The 17727-nt window shown below is 52.4% G+C and overlaps 1 protein-coding gene across 1 annotated transcript in view; it reads right to left on the reverse strand.

Moving 5' to 3' along the window:
• Nucleotides 1-1747: 1747 nt before the first annotated feature.
• The window catches only part of WDFY4 (WDFY family member 4), a 265260-nt gene continuing 249280 nt past the window's right edge, over nucleotides 1748-17727 (reverse strand). Inside the window, exons 54-61 of the mRNA XM_063086948.1 lie at nucleotides 15635-15782; nucleotides 13368-13552; nucleotides 12511-12669; nucleotides 10853-11032; nucleotides 8766-8948; nucleotides 6871-6955; nucleotides 3085-3196; nucleotides 1748-2066 (exon numbers count right to left, since the gene is read on the reverse strand). Coding sequence (XP_062943018.1) covers nucleotides 2000-2066; nucleotides 3085-3196; nucleotides 6871-6955; nucleotides 8766-8948; nucleotides 10853-11032; nucleotides 12511-12669; nucleotides 13368-13552; nucleotides 15635-15782 — 1119 coding nt within the window. The 3' untranslated portion in view covers nucleotides 1748-1999. The remainder of the gene's footprint in view (nucleotides 2067-3084; nucleotides 3197-6870; nucleotides 6956-8765; nucleotides 8949-10852; nucleotides 11033-12510; nucleotides 12670-13367; nucleotides 13553-15634; nucleotides 15783-17727) is intronic.

A 17727-nucleotide genomic window follows, 5' to 3' on the forward strand; every position in this document is an offset into this window, starting at 1 on the left:
CCCTGCTGGCCCCTGGATCTGGGACTTCCAGCCTCCAGAACTGTGAGAGAGTCTGTTGTTTAAGCTGCCCGGGCTGTGGTGCTCTGTCTTGGCAGCCTGAGCAGACTAATGCAGCCAGAATGTCACTTAGGACTTCCCCAGGGCACAAGACATCTCTCTTTAGCCCTTCCACCTCAAGTCACATTAGCACAGGCACCTTAGCCCCAGGACCCAGCAGCAATACCTAACCCGTCTCTCCACTTTCCCCATGATATGGGGAAACGACAGGCAGACATGGTGGTTGAATGAATTGAAGACAGCCTTCCAGCCAGGCCACCTTTCAGCCCTGGATGAATGCTATGGATTGTGTTTTGGAAAACGACAGCAGGCCCAGCCTTGCTGTTTATGACCCTGCTTCTTGGCCTTTCTAGGGAGTGCTGCTCTCTGCTCTTAAATTTATGGTCCTCTGGTGTAGTCCCAGACTGACCACAGGATTGCAAATGGGCTGTCTGCTAATAGTGCATGTAGATGGTGCAGGAGGTAGTGTGACCCTTGGCCCTGGGGTCAGGGAAGAGCTTCTCACCCAGGGAGGGGTGCTCTGACCTGAGAAGTGCCTACTCCTCCACCTTCCCCTTTGCAGAGACCTTGAAGTTTACAGACAAATCAGTACATCCTAACCTTCCCTCACTGTTTTGACATAGCTGCATAGCACCTCTGCTTTGACTCATGCTCCACAGAGGCCAGAAGAGCCAGAGTCTTAAGACATGAAGTCCACTTTCTTGCAATCTCAAGGCCTGGGCTTCATTGGGTGGGGACACCCATGGGGGCCTCTGCAGGGCTTGGAGAAATATGGGGAGGATTAGTATCCTATATGGTTGCTAGAAGGGGGATCTCTGGAAGGGGAGGTGGGGCTAAGGAGCCTAGCCTCCCCAAATCCTTATGTACCCCCCACCCCCAGCTAAATTTTATTAAAGAGGCAGGTGAACTTTCTTTCAAGGAGTTCTGAAAGCCTTGGGGTGGGGAGAAGACTACAGTGAGGGTGATGCTTTTGCTGCCCAATGACTGAACCAAGAGTGACCGAGGCACTAGAAGGACTGGAATTCCTCAGAGGGGTGCAAGTAACTTCCCCACCTGCTGCACATTTTCAGATGGAGAACAAAAGTCATGTAGTGGTCCAGATTTCCCTGGCATGAGATACAGCTCAGAATTGGCATGTGGGCTGGCACGGACCTTGCTCTCCACTAAGGATGGGCCCTGGGAAGAGCCTGCCAAGTAGGGCCTCGCTGGGACTTACTGTCTGCTGTGGGCCATGGAGACAGGGCAGAAACCCAGGGGACTTCCCTGGGCCTGTGATGGGCAATGCCTGTGTCCACGTCCTGTGACTCAGTCAGAGGCTGGGCCTCCTCAGCAGAGGCCACTCCCTCCCCACGAGCCCCTGCACCGTGGGCAAGACAAGAGCGGGGAAAGTGGCTTCCGAGGAGGGACACAGGAGGGACCATGAGGCACTGTGGAGGTAGCCGTGCTTCCCCGCGGTTTTCTTGCCCTTCTAAGTACAAAGACACAACACTTAGTAAGGCAGTAGTATGAGCGGGAAATAGTGGTGATTTAAAACTCAAAAGCCCTTTTGCATTAGAAAAGTAGCTGCTTTAATAAAATAAAGACAATACAGTATTTTCCATCAGTTTCCAGTAGGCAACCCCATTTCTTCAGTGCAATAAGCCCTTGATAAGGTGAGTTGTGTAATTTCGTGTGCGGCTTGGCGTCGGCAAGTCCAAGTGTGCAGCGTGCTGCTTCCAGCCCTCTTACCCATTTTATGGAAGTCCAATGCGCCATGAAGAGGGTTTGGGGTGCAGAGCTCTGATTGCCAGAGGCCCCTTCCCTGAGAGCTATGGGGAGGGAAGGTCCGGGGGTTTCTTCCGCAAACAGAGCCAGGCTCTGCATCACCTTCCCTGCCTTCTGTGGAGGCTGCAGCCCCTCAGGGACATGCAGCCATGCCAGAGCCTCCACCGTCTCTTTCTTCCTACCCATCTGCAGACCAGCAGAATATTCTCCCCTTCTCATCACCGACCAGGAGTTTGGTCTGGTTTCTTGCGAAGAGAAAGGAGAGACAAGAGCATTAGAGGCCACCTGTATGGAGAATGTATCTCAGCTAGCACTCAGGAAATTGCAGCATGGGGCTCAGTAGAACCCACACTTGGTCCTCATCGGAAGTGGGACACATGGATAATATTTTCACTCGGGGTGGCAGTGGGCTTTGCAGCTGTAGGGCGGTGGCTCCTAAAGCACAGAGGGAAAGCTCAAGATGCCCAGGCCCGGAGAGCAGGGTGAGGCCTTGCCTCCTCTTCTCTAGCATCTCCAGGTGAGCCTCTGTCCTGAGAGAGACAGAGCCAAGGCCTGGGCAGAACAAATGGCAAATTCTCCAGCAAAGAGTGCAGCTTTCCTATCCCCACCTCAGCTGGCATCTAAAACACTGTGCAGCATACACCATCAAGGACACTGGAACGCCCACTCCAGGCCGGTGAGGGAGGAAAGGCGGCGGGCTGCCAAAGGTCAGCTGCCTCCCGAGACTACACTTCCTAGTGCAGAACTGGGTTAATGACAACACTTGCCTCCACTGGGTTTCAATGGGGTATCAAGTGTCCTATCTGACACTTGGCGATTCCACATTGGCTTAGAGCCCTGCAAAGGCATGTTCTGTTAATCTGGGATAATCATCATATTGAAAGTTACAATTGGCAGTGGGATTCAGGAAAAAAGGCTCTCTTTAGGATAGAATTACAAAATAATATACTTTTACTTTTTGGATTTCTTTATGAATTCCCTATGAGCCCCTGCACTGTGGGTAAGTTCTTGGATATTTAAAACAAGACAGCAAGAGCGTGTGTGTGTTAAAAAGAAAAAAACCACAAACAAAACAAAATAAAAACGGTTCCCGGGGCCCTACACAGCCTTGTCACCTGCACCCTGTGCATGGTGGGCCCCTGGGACACCTGTAGTGAGGTGGCCTCCCTGACCAGGCAGCATGAACCCAGAGCTGCTGGGACTTTCCTAGGGCTGGCCGCAGCGCCCTCTGCTGGAGGCCTTGAGGAACCAGGCTGTGCTCACCTGGACACAGCCAGTGCTGTCACCGCTGGGCTGGTCTTACTGGGCTTCCCTGTCAAAGCAATGCTGACGTCCAGCTCTCGACTCAGGGCAAGGTTCTTCTCCCACTTGTGACCTGTGGGGAGCGTGCGAGAGAAGAGTTAGAACACCCGAGTGGCTTCACACACGTGTGCAGGTGCATCCACACCCAGGGCCACAAACACATACACACATATTTATATTTGTGGTCAGCAACTTGTTAAATTGAGGGGGGAAATATATTTAATCTTGGCCTGTGCTGTTGCAAAAAGGGCCATCCCAATTTAATTTGCAGGCTGTGATAGTTACATGTGCTGACATGCCGCAGTATCCATTGTGTACCAAATTGGATTTGTGTATTATTGCTTTCTAAATTGCATGCCTAGTTCAGCAAAATTGTTCATCAGTGTTTACTGGCTTTATGCTTAATAAGATGCCCCACAATACCTTGCTGCCAGGATGTAATGCAGACTGTAATTGCCTAGTAAAAATAAATTACATAAAGTCGGCATTATCAACTTATCTAAATCCTCTCACGCCACAACCAATAATTAAATGCTGAGAACGTTTTTTCAAAAAATATAACTCAATGATTGTTACTTCACTCATTTTAATGACTGCATTTGGGGACAGACAGTAATTCCCTCAACGTGAAGAGTGAGATAGAGAGACACCAGCTGGGCAGGTCCCTGTGAGGCCACTGTGTTGGACTCAGGGCAGCAATGATGCTGCAGCCCAGCCGCCCTGGGGTGGCCACCTTATGTATGCAGACAGGCCCACGCACCACGAAATGCATGAGGGGTCCCAATGGAAACCGTCTTGAAGCAGAACCAGGCATTTATAAATTCTTGCACATGTCCAAACAACAAGCATTTCCAGAGCACTTTTTATGTGCCAGATTGAGTCCAAATCTATGGGGCGATCCCTGAAATAAATTGTACTTCACTGGGTTGGTCTTTGCAGCAAATGACAAATAAGTGATTTCCAGCAGAAAGTAGATTGCATCTGCCTACAAAGGCAGTATCCTTAATATATTCAAAGATCTTCTTTCTTGCCTCTTAAGACATTTGAGGGATGCAGTAATATACACAGCAAAATGACACATAGGCAAATATCCATGTGTCATGCCCAGTCCAGTCCCTTTCTAACAAAACAGTTTTGAGCATTATTATAAGAATAACATGCTTTCTTATTAAGGACCTCCAGTGGGTTATGTTTGTAAATCTGCATGTGAATTTATTAACTTTAAACCGTGGCCCAACCTGATTTTTTTTTTCATATGTCTGTGTCATCATGTCACTTCACCCTAATCTGCTTTTGAGTTGTAATCACAACGTTGGCAGTCAGTTCAGTGGGGCAGTGACCTCAGGTCTGCACAGAGAGCAGGGGATGGATGTAGACCTGAGGCTCCCTTGGCTTGAAGCCATCTTAAGTTCCCTAATGTTATCTGTTGCTGTGTTCAGAGAGAAGCAGCTCCGAGAAGTCTGCATTAGCAGATTCCTGTCTGTGTCTACTGTTTTTCTGTCATCAGCACGTGACAAGGCAGGACACACAGGAAGTGCCGCAGTTTTAATGAGGGGGACACTGAGGGCCAGAGAAGTTGCTGAGACAGAGCTGGGTCTAGAACCTGTTCCATGCTCTTCATCTCACTTCTCGTTCACCAGACCCCATCACCAGTGAGCACGACCCCACCTCAACAGGTGATGCCACATAGTAAGCTGAGTCCACTGGCACTTCCAGAACCGGAGGGATGGCTCTGAGGCGCCTTTTGTGCATCCGTCTGTCCACCCAGCCGTCCGTCCTTCCATCCATTTGTCAACCATGGGCTGAGCTAATGCCTTTAGCCTACTGGGCCTCAATAGTTTTGGCAGCGGGCAGGTGAGCCCGACACTAGGATGGCGTGCAGTCTCCTGCAGGTGAACTGCAGAACCGCTTCATAAGCAGGCCAGGAACACGAACCCTGGGCTAGTTCTCTTCCAGGTGGGTGGAAATAGGGAAGGGCATGCGACCCCTTCTCTCAAAAGAAGTGCTGAGTTCCTGAGAACACACAAGCCCCTGCTTCTTTCCTTCCGCGCTGAGGTGGGCTGGTTCCTTGTGTCCTCCATGTCCCCTAGAGAAAGTAGGACCAGTGAATGGAACGTGGTTGCTCCTCTTTGGGATGCTGTCGTTCTGGTTGTTGACGAGGATCTTCGGATGGTGTTATCTTGAAAAATGTGATTCCTACTACAGAGCCCAGACATAGCAGGAGCTGAGCAAATGTCTGTGTGTGCTTGCTTGATGAGGAATTCATAAACCGATGAAAGTAAACCTAAGAGGTGTGCACTACATTTCAGAAATGAACTGACTGAAAACGGCTGCTCTTTTCGGAAGGCAGCCCTCAGAAATCTGCGAAAATTCTCTCCTGGGGTTAATCACAGGTTTCAGGAAGCAGAACAAATAGAGGGTACCAGAGGGTTCAGGGAGACAGGGGAATTCTCACTTCTTGGTAACATGTTTCCTTTGATTGTGGGACACAATAGAGGCCTCAGTTCTGGGCCAGACTCTTTGATGGAGAGAGCAGAGAGAAGGGGCTGCGTTGGAGAAGGTGATGACAGCAGCTCGTTAGGTGGCTGTGGTGGAAGTGAGTAGGTGACAGCTGTGATGGTGGGTTGGTGCCTGTGGTCATGTGGACTGGTTGGTGATGGTGATTATGCAGCAGTATCTGTGGTTAAGGTTACTCTGCAGTGGCGGTGGCTACTGTGGTGCCATTCAAAGGGACAATGGTGGTCTGATTGCTGGGTGACTTTGGGCAAGTCACTGTAACTCTCTGCCTAGTTTCTTTCTCTCTCACTGCTGGGTGCCTCAGTAACATCTACCACAGAGGGTTGCCGTGAGAAACAACAGAAAGTGTGGCGAGTGTTTACAGTGCAGCCTGCTGATGGTCAACTCTCTTCCACGGCTGCTCTATAATGGTGGCTCCAGTGGTGCTGGTGGCAGTGGCTGTGAACACCAGGAGGAGGAACAGACTCCTACTTCAATCTCATCTGCCACACCCCAAAGAGGGCATCGCTCCAGACTAGTGGTTCTCTTACTTTGGTGCACACCAAGACTCACCTGGGGGCTGGTAGAACACGTGAATTCTAACAACTCCCAATCTTTCCCTCATGGGTTGTGTTGAGTCACAGAACCCAGATCTACATTGTCAATAAGGCCCTGGGCAATGCTGGTGCAGGTGATCCCCCTCCCACTTTGAGGAGCTTGCCCTGGGAAGTTGAGTGGTTGAGCCAGGGCAGTCTGGGGCTTGATGCAACCACTTCCCTGCACCAGGGTAAGCGGCCCCTTCCTTGCACCTGTCTGCAGCCTGCCTGTGCAGGCAAGTGGCCAGCTGGGTCCAGGCCCTGGGCTGGGGAGCTTGGCATTGAATAGTCATCCAGACAGATGGGGAGCATCAAACCAAGCTTGGCAAGGTGTGTCTCCCCCTCCTGAAGCTTAGGAGCCCTTGATGAATGCCACGTCACTGTTCACATGTCCAAGGAGCATCCTAGGGCTTGCTGGTCCCTGAAGGGACCAGGCCAGGACTCAGCAGGCCTTCTCCATTTTACTTCACATTCCACCATCAGCTCGTAGTAGGCAAACTTGCTCCCACCCCCCAAATGTGGCAGCAACATTCAGAGCCCCAGTGGCTTCTGTAGGCCCTCCAGACCTGGGTGGAGCCATAGCCTAGGGCCAAGGAAGGGAGGGGGAGGGAAGGAGGCCAGGGCAAGGGCACCTGCATCCCTAGCAGGCAGGTACCTCTCAGGCTTGGAGGCTGAGCTGCAGGTTCCTCTGCCACAGCATGCCCGGGAACGGACAATTTCACATCCTCCATCTTCCAAATCTGCCGAGAAAAGAGAAAATGTCATAGGCTGGGGAAATGATCCTGTCTGCAGGCTTGGCATGGTCCATCTCATTCCCCTACAGGGCCTAAGCGAAAGGAAGAAGGCAGACCCCCCTTCTTCTGACATTTATTTATTATCAGGAAAAAGGTTTTTTAGGCTTTAGCTTCCCTGCATGGAGGTTTGACTGATTACAACTATAGCTTGGATGAGTTCACTGCCACCTCTGTGTCCCTAAATGCAACCTCCTATGTCCAGGGACCAGACTCCACAGCCAGGTTGTTATCATTTCACTTAGCTGATGTCCTGTTGGCCCTAATGCCACCATTCCTGGAGGCCTCCCTTACCACTCAGTGGCTGGCCTCCCCATCCTCTGTATCCAGCCCTTGGTCCCAAGCCCTGTTCCTGGGTGCCCTCAGGCTGACTTCATATGGCTTCTTACTTGCTGAGTCTGGATTTTCTGTTGCCAAAGGACAAGGACCAGCCCCTACTCAAATGCTTCCGTGAGCTCCTCCCCAGGACTAGCCCAGCAATGGGCTGCTACAGGAGCTCAATTACCATGGAAGACTCCCATGCATACTTTGGGCAGGCACAGGAAAGAAATGTACCTACCCCTCAGCCAACCTGGCCTCCTCTGGCTGACCTGCAGTTGTGGACCACGCCCCACCAAGCCCCGGTCTTTGTGACTTCCTCAAGTTCCAGCTGGCCCAGCATACCCTGTTCTCTGCAGAGACCCTGTACCCCTCATAGGCCACAGAAGGGGCCCTGTAAGGATCTCACAGGGGGCACTCCTCAGCCTTGTCTCTGGATGGATGGACGGACAGATGGATGGATGGATGGCTGGAGGGATGAGTGGATGGGTGAATGGATGGATGAATGGATAGATATATGAATGGATGGATAGATGGATGGGTGAGTGGATGGGTGGGCAAGTGAATGAGTGGATGGGTGAGTGGATGAATGGGTGGGTGAGTGGATGAATGGATGGATGCATGGACAGATGGATGGATGGATGAGTAGATGAGTGAATAAGTGAATGGATGGATGGAAGAATGGAAGAACAGATGGATGCATGGATGAATGGATGGATGAATGGAAGGGTGAGTGAATAAGTGGGTGGGTGAGTGAATGAATGAGTGGGTGAGTGGGTGGATGGATAGATGTATAGATAAATGAGTGGGTGGGTGAGTGGGTGGATGAGTGAATGGATGGAAGGATGGGTGGATACATGGATGGATGGATGAATGAGTGGATTGGGGAGTGGATACATGGGTAGGTGAGTAGATGAATGGGTGGATAGATGCATGGGTAGATGAATGAATGGATGTGTTGGTGAGTGGATGGGTGGATGGGTGAGTGGATAGATGGGTGGATGAATGGATGGATGGATGGGTAAGTGGCTGGGTGGATGGGTGGATAGATGGAGAGATAAATAGTTAGGAAAGTGGGTAGATAGATTAGTGGATGAATGGATGTGTGGTCAATTTTGGGTTAAATAGATGACACAAATATCTCTTTTTAGCATTGGAATATAATCTTTTGCATGTGACTATTTAGTGCTCGCTCCTTGTGACAGTGTTTATTTGTACGTGTTTGTGTGTGTGTATAACATCACAGGTATAATTTTATTTATTTGCTTTATTTATTTATCGCCCTGGAAAGAGCCTTGCCTTTCCCTTCACTTGCTGTGGATACCTGTTCTGGGACAGTCTCAAATGCAACCTGCAGCTCTGGACCCGTGGAGAAAGTGGGCAGAATGGAGATGAATGCATTTCTTGTGCCATATCCCAATTCTGACCAAGACACCCCTACCCGGACCATGCCGTCTTGACTCCCGGTGATGATGACATGGCTTCCGTCCCATGCTGGCCCCTCCATCATGCAGCAGCAGGTTATGGCTCTTTCTGGGCCCCAGGCTGTGGTGATACTGGCCAGAGGCTGTCCATTGACATTCCATAGGGACAAGTGGGCTCCCGCACAGGAGACGATGGTGCCCTGCAGCAGTGAGAACTGGCGTCACTCTAAGCTGGAGTGGCTGTCTGCCCATCTGTGGCTCAGCTACCCAGTTTGTACACCCAAGAACTCCCAACCTGCCATCTCCTGAAGACCAACCAAGTACCCCAAGACTCCCTGAGACACCCACTCCTTTGCAGCTCACGGGCCTGCTATGCTTTCACACAACTGTCAGCTCTTGGTTCTTTTCACACTGTGATCATGTGTTCGGACACTGCTTTCCCTGGCAGATGCTGACTGCTTAGCCTTAGGCTCCTCTCAGATTCCTCTCCATGGCCATATACTGGCTGTCACAGAAGACCCAGCCTGAAGACCAGCCCTATTTCCAGACATAGAGCCTACTACACCTGTCTGGCCAGCCCTCCCCATGAAGAAGTGCAGGATATCACCTGCTGGAGGGCAGGGCACAGAGGCTCAAATGACTGTGCGCGGCTCATAAATATGTATGATGCCCATCCAGAAGGGATTTCTGGGTCAACTGCGTCTCTGGAAATGTTCATGTCCAGAATTTTTGCTCCTCAAGGATTGCCTATTCTGTACCCAATGGAATAGTGGCCACTGTCACTGAGGCCCCAGCTGGAGACAGGCCTTTGAGCCTCGCCCTAACCACAGAGGGATGTGGAAAGCTCACTACCCCTCCACAGCCCCTTGGGCTGGGCTCCATGGAACTTCCTTAATTGTTAGGGATAGTCTGCCTAGGACCAGGGACTGTCTGTTACACCTCTGCCCAGCACACAGAACTGGGCCCAGCAAGCACATATTGACCTTGATTGACTCCAGGACAACTTGTCTTGGTGCCAAGCTTCTCAGGTATAGGGACACAATTCCTTAAGAGTTTTGTGTTCCCCCAGACCAGGGCTTCATGCCTTCACCAATATATACCAACCCACCCATCCATTCACCCACCATCCACCAATCCATCATTCATTTGTCCACCCACTCATCCATTCATTTATCCACTTATCTACCCACAAATCCATCCACCCACATACTCCCAGTTATTGACCCATCCATCCATTCATCTGCCATCCATTCAACCATTCACCTTTCTGTCTGCCCATCTAACCATTCATCTGTGTGTCAGGCTGTCCACCCATCCATCCACACATTCATTTGTCTTCCATCTACGTATTTAACATTTGTCCTGGATTCAAGCCTACCCGGAGCACCACTTTCAAGAAAATGTGGCGCCAGAGGCTCTTCCATCATCTCCCCCTCCTCTTATGAGCTCTCTGCCTACTTTATCCATGTCCTGGGCCCCTGGGGCTTTTTATGAGCAGATGCAGAATCCTCTGCATCCTCAGGGAACCCCATACTCCAGGATGGGGCTTCCAGCCTGGAAGCAGCTCTACATTGAGATATATGTCTCTCTCTGTCTCTCTCTGTCTCTGTCTCTATCTCTCTCTCCACACACACACACACACACACACACACACACACACACACACACACACACTCCTGACAGGCTCCTCTTTGTTAGCCAGCATAGAGGGACAATCAGAGGCACGCTGTGCTGTGGAGACCAGAGGCACCTGCTAAGTCAACAGTGACTTGCGACTAAGAAGCTAAGTTAGTCAGCCATGCCCAGCAGGTCTCTCAGGATAGGCAGATCTGCCCGGCTCCCTGGTGTGCATGCCAGAACAGACACTTCCCACTGCTCCCACCACCCTGAGGGAGGAAAGTAAAGAAGCAACAATTAAAGGTAGACCCAGATGCTGCACACGCTGGTCTGTAGCAAGTACTCTGCACATTTGGGGCCCATTCCACACTCTGGGGCAGTCAGCATCTCTTTGTCCCTGGGTTTCCTCTTGGGTGCCATCCACCATGCTAACACGCAGGTTCACGAAGGTGGGGAGGACACAGTGTTGGAAAAACAGGAGCCTCACCGAGATGTCACTGATGTCGATGGCTGAGATGGCCTCCCGGTGGGCAGGCAGACGGGCCACAGGGGCGAGGTGGTCCAGGTCCCACAGGATGCAGGTGCAGTCCTGGGAGCCACTCACCAGGAGGCTGAAGCTGACCGATGCTGCCAGGCATGTGACTGCCTGTGTGTGTCCATACAAGGCCTAGAGACAGGAAACAGACCCACAGGTTAGGAGAGGGGCCCTGTTGGGAAAATAGAATAGTTTGGTTAATTTGGACCTTCCCCTAGGGTCCAGTTGGGTGTGGTTCAGCATTCTTTGTAAGCAAATCGTGTGTGTGTGTGTGTGTGTGTGTGTGTGTGTGTGGAGTTAGTGCACATGTGCACCAATGTATCTTTTTAGTTTTGTTGCTATTCTTGTGTTCTTCAGAGAGAGGTAGAGAGAGAGAGAGAGACAGAGAGAGAGAGAAAGAGAGAGACAGACAGAGAGAGAGAAAGAGAGAGAGAGACAGAGAGAGAGACAGAGAGAGAGAGAAAGAGAGAGACAGACAGACAGAGAGAGAGAAAGAGAGAGAGACAGAGAGAGACAGAGAGAGAGACAGAGAGAGAGACAGAGAGAGAGAGTAGTTTGAGTGAAGCAGGTGGGCAGGCATCTGCCTTGGATGTCCTCCTGGCGCAGCCATGCTTTTCAACCTACGGCTTTCAAGGACCTTTTGGCCAGTTACCTAGCTCATAGACCTGCGTGTGAGGAATCTGGTGACTGAGCCTGGTGTGTGAAGGGTTTGTGACCAAGTCTGTGAACAGGCTTGAGGGGTCTGTGAGCTTCAGACCCAGCCCTAGCTCAACAATTGGCCCACTTGACAGTTAGACAAATGGATATTCAAATGCAAACTCTGCCTTTCTGAGCCTCAGTTTCCTCATCTAAAAGTGGAATAATAGTACCTACTGTAGAGGATTGAAATGAATGCACAGAGAGGCCTTGGCTCATTTCGGATGTTAAGCAAATGGTGAGCACCACCACGGTGATTATCATGAGTGGTGGAGGTTCTTGAGGTGGGACCGGGATAAGTTCTTTGTCTCCGGCCAGCTATTTGTTCTGCTCCCACTACAACCAGTTCCTTCTGAAACTGTCTTTCATTTTCTGGGGCTGAGGCCTTGGACAAGCCATCTAACTTCCTTGCACCTCAGTTTTTTTCACCAACAGAACAGGAATGATAATGGTACCTATCTTACCATCTCAGGGCTGTTGAGAAGGTAAAATGAGGGAATCCACCCACACAAGAGCGCTTGGCATGATGGACGCTTGGCAAATGCTCAAAAAATAGCATCTGGTGCAAGGAAACTGACTTCACTGTCCCTGACATGGAAGTGGAGGTATTTGTGTGTGGCCTGGCATCTCTCCCTGAGGTGTGGGTCTCTGCAGAGGCCACTTGGAGGCCACTAAATGTGTGCTCATCAAATATATCTGTGGAAATGAAATGACGCCCCTGAATTACACAGAGCTGTGGGCTGTCCTCTGCCTGACCGCATTCAGGCTCTATTCCTGCCCACGGCACACAACTGCCCCAGGTGCCAACCTTATCTGAGGCACCACATCTCCCTGAGGAACTGTCCCTGCCTGAGGTACGTCCCTGTCTGAGGCACTGTCCCTGCCTGAGCCATGTCCCTGCCTGAGGCACATACCTGCCTGAGGCGCAAGCCTCTCCGGCGGCCTTTGGCCATGCTGAGCTCCCATATACACACCACGGAGCTGGCCCCAGAGGTGACAATCATCGTGGGGGATGGGCACAGAGCACACAGACAGCGGCCCCAGTCAGCCAGGTTCTCAAATGTCATCAGGATCTGTGGGAGATGGGGGATGAGCACTGGGGCAGGGCTGGCAGTGGCTGGGGGCCAAGACAGAGTGACAGAGATGTGGGTTAGCCTGGGTGCCATGGGAACCAGGGACATGCCACATGTTCAGGAGCCAGGCTCTGGTGATGAAATCCAGGCTGTCCCAGGCCTGTCCTCAGGGAGGAGCTCCTACTCCAGCGGGTGGTGAGCAGGCACTTCTGGGAACACGGTGAAGACCCCCGGGAGCACCAGGAGGTGGCGGCCCAGCGTGGGGCGGTCAGGGCAGCATTCAGGATGGGGGGACATCTGGGGCCAGTTTCAACGGCTGCCTCATGGAGCTGGCGGGGCACGGCTGGGCAGGAGGGAACTCGGAGGGTAGGGAATTCATCGGAAGTGATGGGCGGGGGGCTGGGGGACCAGCAGGCAGGTGGCTTGCTCCTGCGGAATGCCCCACCTGTGTCCTCAGGGTCTAGGCCTGACTGGGGTGGGAGGAGTCCCCAGGACTTGTCCTTCAGGCCGAGCAGAGTCTGGGTGGGCTGGCTCTGGAGGTGACAGCGTGCACTGCTGACTGCAAGCTCGGCTCCTTGGAACGAGGCTTAGGCCTGGCCGTGAAGGGCCTGTGCAGCGCCGCACGCTCCCTCTCCCACCTGCCGGGGTGTGGGTGGCTGTCCCTGCCTTGGACGCCTCTGCCCTGCTCCTCTGCTCACCTTGTCGGAGCCATAGGTCCCTAGGCAGCAACTGAAGTCGTCGAAGCCCCAGCTGAAGGTCCTGTTCCACAGAGGGGGCAGCAGCAATTTGTTCTTCTCCACGGCCAGAATGGCCTTCTCGGTTGGGACGATGTGGCCAATGGCGCCTTTGGGGGACTCTGAGCCTAGAGAGAAAAGGTACATATCTGCCCCCCAGTGAGTACGAGGGAGCTTACACATTGGAGAATGACACGAACTTGAGCGGGGCCCAGGGGGAAGGCGCCGAGCCCAACCTGACCGAGCCCTGCCCCTCAGCTCCTGTCCTGAGTGTGGGTACACAGGGCTCTGGGCCCCTTCAGCGATGATGCCAGGGTAGGAGGAGCAGAGGCTGTCCCTAGGGGCCTCAGGGGGACGCCACCCTTCCTGCCGTTCCTGGAACTACCTGGGATGGCCCCAGGCAGGTGGCCTGGCTCCTGTCCTCTGCCAGTTACACTCTGGAAGCTGCCTCCAGATCTGGCTGGAATGCAGCTCAGCATGGAATTTGGAGCTGACCAGACTGTATTACAAACCTGGTCATCTTGCATGAGTCACTTCAGCCCTCATACCCCAGGCCCCCCTGCTCCCCCTGCTCCCCCCAGGGCACGCTGCCTGGTATAGTGTCAGGGCTCAAAACATGGAGGCCGACCTCGTTTCTGAGACTGTGCATGCCACACGCACCCCATGGGGGGCAGGGGCTTTTCTTCCCCCTGCTGGTGGCCACCCCCTTTCCCCACCCTGCACTGGGTGACATGGGAGAGCCACCCTCTTCCTGACCCCTACCATCCAGGAAGCAGAGGGGGGGCAGGGCTCAGGCAAGGTGCCACAGACGGGACTCTGGGTTGTCCCCTCCCAGTAGGGAAGGGGCTGCAGCAATGACAGCTCTTGCCTCACAGGTTGATCAGATGAGGAGAAGTAAGTGAGCCAGGCCACTGAAAGCCAGGCCAGTGGCATGTGCTAGGACTCCTGTCTGAGTGATGAGTTGGTGCCAGCCCACAGATGCCATTTCACAGCATTGTCACAACGAGCCTGAGGTCAGGTCTATTGTCTTCCCCACCTCACAGATGAAGAAACTGAGTCTCAGAAAGGTCCCCAGGACACTGGCTGGGAAGGTCTTATTTCTCTTGATGTGGTTTGCACCCCTTAGTCCCTCTCTGTGATGGCAGGAGCTGTGCCCAACTGCCCGGGGACTTCCTGGGTCAATGGAGGCATCGTCCCCAGAGCCAAGTGTGGCAGGCACCACATGTGCCATGTGGGTGTGCCAAGGACACTATTCTTAGACTTCAAAGGTAAAAAATGACACACCAATAAAACCCCAACAAACCTGACCTTACAGTCCTTGGCACCACCATGCCATCCCAGGTGGTGGGATTTCCCAAAAGCAGTGCATGTCCCTAGGTGGTAAAGACATCTGACTTCACATGCACGTGGCCCTGGGACCAAGCCTTACCACCCCTGCTGCTCCCACCTGGGTGACCCTCCCTACCTGGCTGGGCAGAGCCTTTCCTGGTGGCCTCCTGCCTCCCCAGAGCCACTCTGAGCCTTTGTGGCAGTGGGTGAAGCGACTGAACTTGTGGTTGGAAGAGACAGACAAATGATTACCAGCCTTTGTGGAAACATTAGTGACGTGCCAGGCACCAAGGGTGGCTCATCTCCCTGAGTGCTCACAGCAATGCTATTCTGACCCCCAGAGGCTCAGAGGGTCTGTGACTTGCCCAAGGTCACACAGCTAGGAAGCAGCAGGGCTGGGACTCACACCCAGGCCTCTGCCTCTCAGCACATGCCCTTAGCTACTGGCTGCATGGCTGTCTACTTGCTTAGGAACAACGGTGACCAAGTTGCAGAGGCGGTGACCCTTCCTCAGGGAACCCAGGACTTTCTGCTAGTCTTTGTAGGAGAGGATGGGTGTGTGTGCATGTGTGTGCACGTATGTGTGTCTGTGAATGTGTGTTTGTGTCTGTCTGTGTGTGTGTGAGAGAGAGAGAGAGAAAGAGAGAGAGAGAGAGGTATGTGTCTGGAGCAGACAGACAGACAGACACATGAGTCCTCAGAAGTGAGGGAGTAACAGAGGTGGTCCTGGACACTTGCAGAGCAGAGGCCTCCCCAGATTCCTGCTGTGATTGGAGACACAGCCATTCAAAGTCAGACCCCAATACCTTGCCTAGGTCTGAACCCCTGAACATCCAGGGGAACCCAGTCACTGAAGGGACAACCCTTGGACAGGGCACCAAACAACACGGCTAGGTAGTTACCTTTGACCATGACTTGGGAGGGTTTCAGTGACTGCAGGTTGTAGTAAAAGGGCTGTGGGTGGCCAGGCAGGCTTGCCGGTGTGGAGACATCCTTTCCAGGTGATGGCTTCCCTGCAGCAGTCCTGGCCGGGTGGGGTTTTGTAAAGAGCTAGAAAGGCAAAGGGATATCAGGGGACAGACACACAGAGGAGGAACCATCCCTGAGCACGCCGCAGCTACATCCCTGCTCCGGGCGGTGCCAGGACTGGGCCTGCTCCTGACTGAGCTGAGCATAAACAGAACCCTCTGGTCCAACCCTCAGATGCTGCAGATGAGAGGTCTGGAGCTCAGAAAGAGGCAACTCCTTTCTCAAGGTCACAGAAATAGCTCTCCTGGCTGCCAAATCTCTCTTCTTCCCCAAGCTGCTTGGCAAAAGGCTGACCTTGCTGAGGATCCCCTGGTCCCTGGAAGAGCTGCCTTTCACATCCTGGGGTCAGAGTGGCCCTCTTCCTTCCCTAAATCACATGGCTCCTTCATTTGCTTAATAAATTTCTCATATTTTTCTTTCTTCCCTTACAAACTCTCTGCAGGCTCATTTCATCCAGGCATCAAGACAAAATTCTTTGATAGCATCCATTCACATATTTCAAAGAGCACAGGAGAACCCATTAGTGGCCTTTCCCACTATCATTTTTCTCAGATCTCTGCCATCAAATTTTCCCTAATGCCAAACTTTCTGCATAACTGGGTAGAACATTCAGCGTGAGGCCATGCCGCTTGACCAGGCCCTTGCCATGGGACTGGAGTGTGCAGCTGCGGTGGCTCCGGCTCTCCAGCCTCCCCTCCCAACTCTGCCCCCTCTGGGCTGCTCTCTCCAGCCATGGGCACCATCTTGCACCAGGCTAGAGGGAACTGAGGTGAGAGTGGGCCCCAGCTGGGCAGGTAGGCAGAGACAGGGCTCAGGTTTGATGGGCAGCCGGAGGGTCTTGGAGGAGCCTCAGCTCAGTTACAGCCCTTGATCAAATGCGGGTGATCAATACAAACAGAAATCAGAATGATGATTTTTCAATGAGCAGTTAATAATGAACATTTTTCCTTGCACAGGATGACTGAAGTGTTCGCAGGCCGGGTCCCTGAAACAGCTTTAGCAGGCACAGCCCCTGGGAGGGACAGTGCACAGTCCTGGTGCACTTTGATCTTGTCTTCAGACTGAGGCTGCTTGGGAATGCTCATTCTTATGATTACTTAGAAATACTTTTTTAAGCTCATATGATATGTCATTAAGTAAAATCAGAATCTAAAATTTTGTGTGCTCCATCATTACACTGGTGTGAAAAGATCAGTGCTCTGGACAGGGACTGTAAGCACATAAAACTGGGCACAGTTGGATGGGGCTGGCTGCTGCTTTGAATTATTTTATTGTTTTATCTGTGTTATTATATATATATATATATATATATTAAATTCAAGAAATAAAACCACTAGACTACCGAGCTTCTTTTCTGAAATTCTCTCCATTCTACAAAGCCTCCCTGCAAGCCCACCGTGGACGTGCCATGTAATCTCTAGGTCACCCCCATTCCCTCCTCACATCCCCCTGCCCCAGGAGCTGAGCAAACCGCAGCATGTAAGTCCAGGCAGAAAGTGCACCAGCTGCAAGAGGAACCCATTCAGCCCTCATAGGTACATGAGGAAGGCTGTTGCCTGGGACTGTGCTGGGACGGGCTCTCCCAGCATGGCTGCTGACTGCTCAGGCTGGGACCCCAGCCCGTACGGCCATGCTTCTGCCCCCGATAGCCATGTTTAGGAATAAAACATCACACAAAACCATAGTTTGGGGATCAACAGGGTTGAGGTCAGTTCCATAAGCGCCTAGCTCTCTTGCATACCTTTCGTGAGTGTCAACTTGAACGTACAACCTCATACAGCTAAGTGACTATCCTCATGGGACACGAAGCCAGTGGAGCCAAAGGCCCTGGTGAGACCCCTGCAATTTCACCAGGGGTGCAGCAGGCAGAGGGCAGATGCTCTCACACCAGTGGCAATATGGCCCAGGCTTCGGCCCTACCCAGATGGGGCTAGAGCTCTACCTCTGTTGCTGCTAATGATGCAGT

This window comes from Cynocephalus volans, chromosome 2 (genome assembly GCF_027409185.1).
Source record: "Cynocephalus volans isolate mCynVol1 chromosome 2, mCynVol1.pri, whole genome shotgun sequence".
NCBI classification, from domain to species: Eukaryota; Metazoa; Chordata; class Mammalia; order Dermoptera; family Cynocephalidae; genus Cynocephalus; species Cynocephalus volans.